Source organism: Zeus faber, assembly GCF_960531495.2.
Source record: "Zeus faber genome assembly, chromosome: 4".
Classification (NCBI taxonomy): domain Eukaryota; kingdom Metazoa; phylum Chordata; class Actinopteri; order Zeiformes; family Zeidae; genus Zeus; species Zeus faber.
The window spans coordinates 7,676,276-7,686,344 of NC_137191.1; the positions used below are offsets into that span (position 1 = coordinate 7,676,276).

A 10,069-nucleotide genomic window follows, 5' to 3' on the forward strand; every position below is an offset into this window, starting at 1 on the left:
TCATCTCTGCATCCTGTTGTCTCTCTCTCTCTCTCTCTCTCTCTCTCTCTCTCTCTCTCTCTCCCTCCCCCGATGTCTCTCCCCCGAGGGATGGTGTGCCGTGTTATTATTGATGTGGCCGCGTGAAGTTTTAATAAAAATCTTTTTTCAAATTAAAAATCCTCTCTCTCGCGCTCTCCCGCTCTCCCTCTCTCCCTCTCTCTCTGGCCCTTCCAGTCCCCCATCCACCTTCCACTCTGCTTCGCAGCTGTCAAGCAGAATTCAATATTAAGTGGCCGGAGCTTCAAAGCGCTAGTCTTGCTGTGCTAACCGCTAACCGCAAGCCGCTGATTCGGAACAGGACCCCGGGAGCCCGACAAGTGAGGCAACAGGGCCTCAACTCCTCACAGTTCAGGAATTTCTGATTACTTGGCCGAGAAGATCCTCTTAGAAGGGATAGCGGTGCAGTCAGATGAGAGGTGTGTTGGACGTCCCGTTCCGGTCCCTCATTCATGCAGTCGGGACGCATTGAAGACGGGGCTCTCCCGTATGTGAAAACAACAGTTCTGTGTATCTGTCGGTTTCTTTTTTTTAATATATATATATTTAACGTCACTGGCGCCTGTCACTGTCCGGCTGCTGGCCAAACTCGAGTTTCATCCAGGCTACATGATCAGACCATATAGCAGAACGCGTAGATTAGATAAACCCGGTCAAGATGTTGATAGCAGGCTGGTCATCCATCCAGTTTTACGTTGAACAATCGGGATTTGAATTTGATTAGATTAGGAGTTTTCTAAATAGTGTCACTCTTAATAAAATTTATCAATGGATTTCATGAGCATCTCTCTGTTTTACCGGGATTTATGTAAATTGCTATTTGTACGGATTGTGCAGTGTCGTTATCCTGATGATCCTGCCCTCTTTTAATCCTGCTTATGACCTTGTGTCTCTTGCTCGTTTGATGACTGCATTTCCCCAAAGGAGATCAGTGAAGTAGAATTTAATCCACATGGGCATGTAGGCATGTAGATTTGTAATATTTTTTATTGAATATTCAAAATAAAATAAGTCCCGTCAGTTAACACAGTTTTGAAAATAAATAAGTAAATATTATACATATTATGATTTGAAATAAAATAATTTCTGTTCCTGAACAATAAATAACAAGTGCAGCCGCTTTAATTAACATTTCACTTAAATAATAATTGATAAAATCAAAAACAAAAATATGGCAAGTAGGTCTAAATAAATAATAAAGATTTGTGGTGTTCGTTGGGATGCCTTGTCGACGTGTTTTACACAATGAATATTTACCGTCTGCTTTGGGTCTGAACTTAAATATCCCAAAAAAACGCCAAACTATGGATATAGGTGGCCTTGTTTTCAATGATACATCATCTTTCTATGTCTATTCAACGACATTGAGGAAAAAAATAGCGCAATAATACTCGTTATCAATTTATCGCCCAGCACTAATTCAAATTGTAGTAAGAGGGAATTATTTCCACCTGACATTATGACCGGATATATTTAAATATGTCAGACTTCAACAGATTTTCCCTGTCAATAACCGGTAATTACAGGATAGCAGAAACTCTGGTTGGGAAATGTAAACTTAAGGCTTTTTGTAGAATTTGAGATGTGCAACAGAACAGGAAGTGTACGTTGTAACCAGCCACTAAGATGCATTCAACTAAATTCCCCGCCAGTGGGATGGTAACCCGCCCACAGAAAACAGACACAAAACAGACTCGGTTCGATCTCCGTGGAATGTTCTTCTTCATCAGAGTCAGCAGTGATTCTTATTGAATGAAGTGTCTGCTTCGCCCGGCCTGAACTTATGAAATGTCTGCATTCAAAAAGGGTCTCAAATCAAACTGGAAATTGAGGAAAAACTTGACCTTAAGTCCTCAGCACATTTCAAAGACGAAACTTTTTGACTTTTAATCACACCCCCACGGGCCCGACCGAAAAAGTTTGAGAACCACTGCTTTAAGGTATTACATTACTGGTAAACATGTTATTGCATTATCAGTCAGGACATTTTATGACATTATTGGTGAAGTTATTACGTCGGTGGTTTTTGGTTATTACATTTTCAGGAAATTCTTACATTATTTGGGTGCTTCACGCCCGTTTGTACAATAAAACCAAGCAAAAGGAGATGCTTGGCAAAGCTCTTACACTCTACTTTTCCCTCACACGATCAAAGCCAATCAACCTGCCCCCCCGAAGCTCCAACCCCCGTGGTGCTTTCAACCTCCGCCGAGCTGCGGCTGAGTTCGACCGGGGGCTCGTCGGTCCGTTTGCGTTAGGTGGCGAGCCCCCCCCCCACACGTAGGCGGGAAGCACGGCTGCAGTCGTGCACCTGGCGGCACCCGTCGCCGTGCCACGCCCCCATCTGTCACAGGTCACAGCCAACGCCGTCACACACTCACCTGGCAGCTGTGCGGAGGGGGGGACAGGGCAAACATGCACGCAACCCCCTTATCACCCAAAACACGCACACACACACATACACACACACACACAATGCCTCGACACTCATTTATGCCGGACACACACAGCTGGCCGACAGGCTGATTGCATCGCGTCGTGCTACAGGAAGCCACGCTGTGCTCAGGTGAAGCCGGAGTTGGTCGTCCGGTTCAGCCTCTTTTCCGCCACGTGCTCATTCTTTCCGTCTGTCTCCCTCTCCATTCTGGAGAGGATTCCCGAGCGCCCCTTCCACTTGCGTTCCCAACCCCCGGCGGTGGAAGAGCTGGCGGCGCACATGATTTCATCTTTAATTTAGTCGCCGGGGTAGTAGGATCAGGTGAGCGGCGTTATACAACTTCCCGAGGCAAGGTCGCCCGAACCAACTTTGCGTCCCCGTTGTGTCCGGGCGATTCAGCGCGGCGCGTTCCCTCCTCGGCGCCTCGTTTCAATGGTTCCTATTAAGAGAGAGATATTTGTTCCTTCCCAGACAGCCCTGTCTGAGGACGGCTTGTGTGAAAGGAAAAAAAAAAAAAAAAAAGCCGCGGTGAGCTCCTGAAAGTGTGATGAAGTCGCAACACTTTGGACCTCTCTGTGAAATGAAAGGACCTTGACGTCGACTCGGGCACATTTTAAATGGTTTATTTGAAAAGGTCTCCACCGGGACGAGGATCCACATAATGGAGTTTTTATTTATTTTTTTATTTTTTTAAATAAAAACACACAACGCAGAGACACAGGGAAACTCATGGCACACGTGGTACCAACACAAGGGCTGTTCAGGAGTTAATCCCCGTGTCAAGTCCCCTCCGTCGGTCCCGGTGCACAACGCAGCAATCCAGCCCTCCTCTAGACATAGGCATGATCCTCGACCTCCTGCGTTGAACATAGAACACACAGCACACACAAAAAACACACACTCCAGGTCCGGCCTTCGCAGGGGGTGTCGGGCTCCTTCGCTCACCCTCGCACAGCGTCTGCATCGATTCATCTTCCTGGCAGCGCCAAGTGTAAAGCAGATTATTACCAGTGAGGGGCTCGGCCCCCCCACAAGATCTACTGTTCTCTAGCACGCCCTGCGGTGTAAATGGGAAAGTATTGCTAATTCATTCAGTCCCAGTGTAGCCACTGTGTGTGTGTGTGTGTGTGTGTGTATTGATGTTATTCAGAGCGGTGATGCCTGAAGCCTGACCAGCATGGCTAAGCAGTCCACAGGCTTGTTTACTAACCTGAAACGTGCTGACATCGGGGCTTTTTCATGTGCCACTGTATGTGGTCGTGTCTGTGTGTGTGTGTGTGTCTGTGTGCGAGCGCGCGCGCGCATTTAGCGGATGATTATGTGTGTTTGCGGGGGTGTTACCGGTGAACGTTTTCATGTGTAAATGTATTCGGCCAAGTCAAACACCTCTATTGGACCTGCGCCGCGCTGTCACACATTGTGAGTGTCTTTTGTTCATTTTGTCCATTGTTTGTTTTATGCCACTATCATCGTATACACGTACAGTGATGTAATAGTCCACATCCGCCTTGTGAGGAAGAGACATTTATAGAATTTCAAAATTGGTTCATAAAAGTCGTGTAGACCGTTCATTTGCTGAACCCAACACATGGATACGCTCCAAATTAATTTCATTGAATTAACTGCATTCATTACAGCGTTTCTAGCGTTGACTGAATTTGGACGGAAACATTATGACTGTAGAATCAAACGACTTCACAAAATGGGAGGAGCTGTCAAAGTTATGACCTAATCCTGACAGCTCTACATCTGAAAGTACGTTCTCTCAGCCTCTCTGTGGCGCTCCAGCAGCAAAGAGCCTCGGCAGCTCCCTGTTTCTGTCCTCACTGCACTGCCGTGGCATGGAGAGGCCACGCCCGAGTAAGGCAAAGTCAGTTGATCGGTATGTAGAGTTCATTGCATTGCGTTCGAATATTTTGCGATTTGATCATTTTGCCAGTTTCCATTGGATCTTTTCTCTGAAACATTAAAAATAGCAACTCCGTCCTCCTGTACTGTAATGTCCTTTCTTTTAAATGCTGCTATTACCGGAGCAGCGCTGGACGTCCTGCAGTCTGGCAGCTCTGGCACATGCCAGATGGGCCCCGGCCGCGCAAGAGAGAAGTTGGTTTTGCAGATTTTCGCCACTGACCTATAACGGAGTGGACAGAGTGCCTGAAAACACGCGACCCGAGTTGAACCGGTTTCACTAACTGCCGGTTCCTGCCACAGAACCTCATTCTGGGATGTTTACAGCCACACCGTTGCATTCTGGGAGCAGCTTTGTAACAAACCAAGACCTCTCCCGTGTTTAAGGCCAGTCACGTTCCACTTCAAAGTAGGTTCCTATTATGAGCCAATCAGGTTGAGCTTTGTTGATGGCAGGTTAATACACAACGCCAGATGCTTTTCTAATGTTCTAAACCTGATGTGGTTGCCTCGGCCGATGAACAGCGACATGAAAGCCCTTTCAGATGAATTCTATAATTTTTCAAAGCCACAAAAAATGCTCTGGTTTATGATTTTATGTGTCAGCTTTTTCCGTCGATTGCCAATTAGGAAAAGTTCAAAGAAGGAGCTGCAAAAATGACAAATATTTTCAGACCTAAATTGGTCCAGGGATGCATGGCTGGAGTCGCTGCAGACAAGACAGGACCTTTCCAGTGGCATTAGCGGTAAATGCCGTCGCCTCGGCTACAGCAAGACGCTAGACAAAAAGCCCGATTCTGAGGGAGTCGCGTATTCAGACCGGGCACAAATTGCGAGCGTCCCGGTTGTTATGAAACCCTGTGAAGGGAAGAAAGTAGAACTGAGTTTTGATCTCAGCAATTTTGGATTCCGAGATTCCTCCAGCTCCAGAGAACTCAGGTTTCTGGGGCTGCCCAGCACCACCCATCACCGCACCGCCGTGCTGCCACGGATTCTACTACTGTAGCAGTTCAGTTATTAATTTCAACAATAATTATTATATCATAAATTATAATTATTATGGTTTGAGTAACAGTGGTAATAATTGAGTAACAGTGGTAATTACACCTTCTCCCAAGATGGTGCCATGTGTGGCGGCCTCAGTGAGTTGCCTGCTTTAATTTTGTTTTACTTAACTTATTTTGTGCATAGAATCAGTTTTGTGTATTCTGTATATTAGTTTTTCTATTTGGCTATTTTTGTATATTTGGCAAATTTTTTTCAAATGCATTTTAATTGAAACATTCTCAGATACATTTCCAGCAATAAGTATATTGTCTCTTTTACAATAATTAGTATACATACATACCTTCATACAGTATATATCTTTACCTATCAATACTTCTCTTCATACATAACTATTTATGTATACATACTGTATATCAAGTCAAAAATCTCACTTCTCATTTTTACAGTCCACATTGTACCATGACCACAGACTGGCGGTGTGTTTGGCAGACGCTCGCTAACCTTGGCCGCCCGGCGCAGACACCGAGGTTCGGGAGGCCAAAGCCCGGTTGGCCCGGCCACACGGGGGGCAGGGGGGGTCCGCCAGGGCCTGTCCATGACTTTTCCCGTTCCTCGATGTGTCTTCTTGGCTACTTGTCTTCCTTGGTACATGTGGCTTCTGCACAAAATCCATTCTCTCCGTGGATTTATGCGCAGTCATTTCTACTTGGTAAAGATGCCGACTGCAGGTATTTCCAGCTGACCTGCCAACTAGTGGGCGTGGCGCTGGTTATATGCTGAGTAAATCTTCACCGTGGTTCGTTAAATGTACTCTAATAAGCAATAACTCCGCAGAAGGCGGCCTGCGTTTCCTTTTTTTTTTTTTTTTTTTTACTGCAGAGCTTTTGTGTTTTTTCCCGTCTTGTCTGTTTCATCACCTGAGCATTATATTATATCTAGTGTGCTATTATGGCCTTCACCGTTCCTGTGGAGTTATTGATGGTAACTCGTACTGTAGGATTAATTATCGTCATAAAGACCAAGTTCTTCCAGGGTTCTGCGAGAAAAAAAAACTGAGAGGTGCTCCAGACTTTAATATGAGTGTTCATCTGCAGAGACCAAAGGCTGTGTGATTCCACATTAATTAAATATGGCTGCACGAATCTGTGGTTCAGGAGGTTCACACACCAACACGCACGCACACACACACACACACACGTGTGCACGGACACACAAACACACACACACTCACACGCACGCACGCACGCACACGCACACGCACACACTCCCACGTCCACCTACTGATGCAAAATCCCAGCAGCAGAACTCGTAGCATCTCTCCCGAATCACCCACTGTGTTCTAATGTGTCCTGCCCTAATAGATAATATGTCCCGCAGTATATTATCACCATCGCATCCACGGATCTGAGAGCTGCCTCCGGTCCCTGCCGGCGTGGCGCGGCGGCGGGGGGGGGGGGCTTCTCCTCCTCCATCCCTCGTTGACCCCGTGTCAGCCCCGTGTGATGTCTGGCTCCTCTTGGCCATTACGACTCTATTACCCCCGTCCTTTTATTGCCCGATCCGCGCCTTGACCGGCACCGTGGCCGCCACTAATGGAATGACACATCTCTCTTTCCCCCAATTTGCAGCTCTGGCCGTATCCCTCCCTCCCGCCCCGCCCGGCTTGTTATCCTTTTATTTTTCCGCCCTCAACCTCCCCTCTTGCAGTGACCCCCCCCTCCTCCTCCCCCAGCTCGCCTGCCGTCTGGCTCAGTAATTCTCCGGCAATATCGCGGGCGGCTACGAACAGCACGTCGATTGGTGTGGCATTGCTGTAGGCTCCCAGCTCACTGAACGGGGGTGGGGGTGATGATATCAGCCGCTAAGAGAGCCATCTTCCAGTCCGTCACACACGTCTTTGTTGCTGTTGCGCCACAAAGGAAGAAGACGCGTGGAAGCTGCTGGCGGCGTGCTCGCACTAAAGACCTTCTGCCTCACAGTCGATCTGCCCCTCGGCGCGAGAGATCATCTTCTCCCTCGCCATTTAAATTGGAATCACTTTGGCGGGGGCGGCCTCTCTGCCGCCGCCCACTCAAAGGTGTTACTGTTGCCGAGGAGCCAGAGGAAGTCTGCAGGTGACTTTAGAGCAACAACGGAAGTGAGCGGCGGTTGAAGCCGCTCATTTCGAGCGCGGCTGTGCTCCTCTTAGTTTGACCCCCTTTACCTGGAGTTGGAAATGGGATGTAGGACTTCGACTTTTTAGGCCGTTGTTTCATTTTCCATGTCTTACTTTTGTCCTCTTCTCTCTCTCTCTCTCTCTCTCTCTCTCTCTGTCGTTTTTTATTCCAGGAATCAGGAGGTCCAGAGGGATCAGGGCCAGCAGCAGCGCTGGAGCAGCACCATTCAGCTGCCATTCAGATGGAGTCCCGAAAATAATTTGCGTGTGTGTGTGTTTATGTGTGTGTGTGAGTGTGTGTGTGTGTGTGTGTGTGTGTGTGTGTGTGTGTGTGTGTGCATGAAAGAGATAGAAGCTCATAATGAAAGCATGAACGAGTGAATGGCCATCTGCGTGTGTGTGTGTGTTTGTGTGTGCATGAAAGAGATAGAAGGTCATAATGAAAGCATGAACAAGTGAATGGCCATCTGCGTGTGTATGTGTGTGTGTGTGTGTGTGTGTGTGTGTGCATGAATGAGATAGTGATAGAAGCTCATAATGAAAACATGAATGAGTGAGTGGCCATCTGCATGTGCGCGCGTGTGTGTGTGTGTGTGTGTGTGTGTGTGTTGTTGGTTTGGCTGTGCATACTCTGCACAGATGTATGTGAGTGTGTTTTTAATGCACCCGTCCCACATCCAGACCGATATAGGCCAGTGTGGCTCTTTTTATACACCGATCTCATTATATTTTAGGGTCACTTGGATTTCTGCATCGGGAGACTTTCAAAATAAATCATACAATTTTCCAGAACCTTCTCGGGCTCGTGTCCATTGGTACTATCTAATTACTAGTTAGAAAAAATGTTCTAATTAGTGTCACGGCTAACCTTTGCTAAAGGTCTGCGTGCTGTTACGCACACAAACACGCCCTTCACTTTTCTGGCTTCAGCATCATCCATGAGCGACTCTGTCCTTAAATGAGTCAGACCTGGCAGCGGGCAGCCCTCTGCCAGGCTGGTCCCATGGAGCCCAGCGGAACGGAAGGGCAGGGCGGAAAGGGGGCTGACTCCGCAGGGAGGGTGGCTGGGAATAGAAGCAGTCAGGTGGCGAAGCATTGATCAGCGGAGTGGGGGTGTGCGGGGGTGGGGTCCCTTCCTGCCGTCAAAGGTACACAGAGACCTGCGGCAGAGGGTGGAGCTGTACACGCCAAAGAAATTGAAAGTAATGGGTGACGTCGTGGACGCTCCATGATGTCACCCATTACTTTCAATTGTTTTCTGTAAACTGTATTTATTGTTGTTTTTTTATGTGATACAGTACAGTACAAACAAACCTACACACACACACACACACACACACACAAATACACACACACACACACACACACACAAACACACAGACTCAGACACATTTGTGGAGACAAAGCACAACAACCGCAACAACAAAAAAAACAGCACAAAGCTATTTAAGGTAAAACATAAAAAATCAAAAATAAAATAGAAATAAACACATGTCCACATACAATAAACAAGATCAGAATAAAATGTGAGGTAATTATCAGTTTCCAGTGTCCCATCTTGACCTCTATTGTGTTGTTTGTAGTTGTCTGTTATTTTCAAAATGCCGTATATTCTGTCGGGAGCGTATTATATATATGATCCTCCTAATATACATTTTCCTTATGGGAAATGTGTATTCCAAACTCAATGCACCGATACAAAAGACATACAGTATCACGTCACTGGCTTTATAGTTGTGTGTACCAACCTTCATCCCTAATTAATAATAATTTAGATCATAATTGAGGTCAGTCCAGATTATGACCTATAAATCATTCCCTAAAAGATGGGGTAAAAATGAATAAAATTAAATTAAATGGAGAAATAAATAAAAAGGGGAAAGGTGATGAATGTTTCATAACTCCGTTCCTTAACATCTTTTTTTTTCATTATTTACTTACTAGATCTCACGGGACTCTCTTGTCAGAGAATCTCATATGATCGATGTGGTCTAAGAAAGGTTGCCAAATTTTGTAAAATTTATCCTCTTTCTTTTTCAGAGGGAATTTAATTTTCCCCGGTTCCAAGTGTTTTGTTTCATCATTCATTAGATTTGAAGGTGTTGGCGCAGTTCTCTGTTTCCCATTGAGTGGGATCAATCTTCGTGCCAGTAGACTAACACAGTAAAAAACACTGTGAAACATAATATGGTATCATTTGTCAGAGTGTATAATTCCTAGAGCTGCCGTCAAGGGATCCAAGTCAAGATGTCTATGCAAGATTCTTGATAATGTCTGAAAAATATTGCACCAATAATTTGATATCCTCAGGCAACTCTAGAGCACACGAGATAATGATGCCGGTGCGAGGCCGTTCACATGAAGGATCTATTTCTGGAAATATGTTATTGAGCTGTTGTTTTGGACCAACGTAAACTATGTTTTTAGGAGGCCATGTCTTGCACATAGTGAAGAGCTATGGGTCGTTCTGGGGCTTCTGCCTCTGCTCCTCTGCAGCCTCTCTACCGAGGTCGTCCTGCCAG

The 10,069-nt window shown here is 46.2% G+C and overlaps 1 protein-coding gene across 2 annotated transcripts in view; it reads left to right on the plus strand.

The window, feature by feature from the left end:
- The window catches only part of LOC307229842 (endonuclease V-like), a 52,858-nt gene extending 44,559 nt beyond the window's left edge, over positions 1-8,299 (plus strand). Inside the window, exon 9 of one of the 2 annotated variants that reach the window (XM_079999936.1) lies at positions 7,721-8,299. In XM_079999936.1, coding sequence (XP_079856062.1) covers positions 7,721-7,928 — 208 coding nt within the window. In that variant the 3' untranslated portion in view covers positions 7,929-8,299. The remainder of the gene's footprint in view (positions 1-7,720) is intronic. The other variant, XM_079999937.1, reaches the window with a different exon arrangement.
- The last annotated feature ends 1,770 nt before the right edge of the window (positions 8,300-10,069 follow it).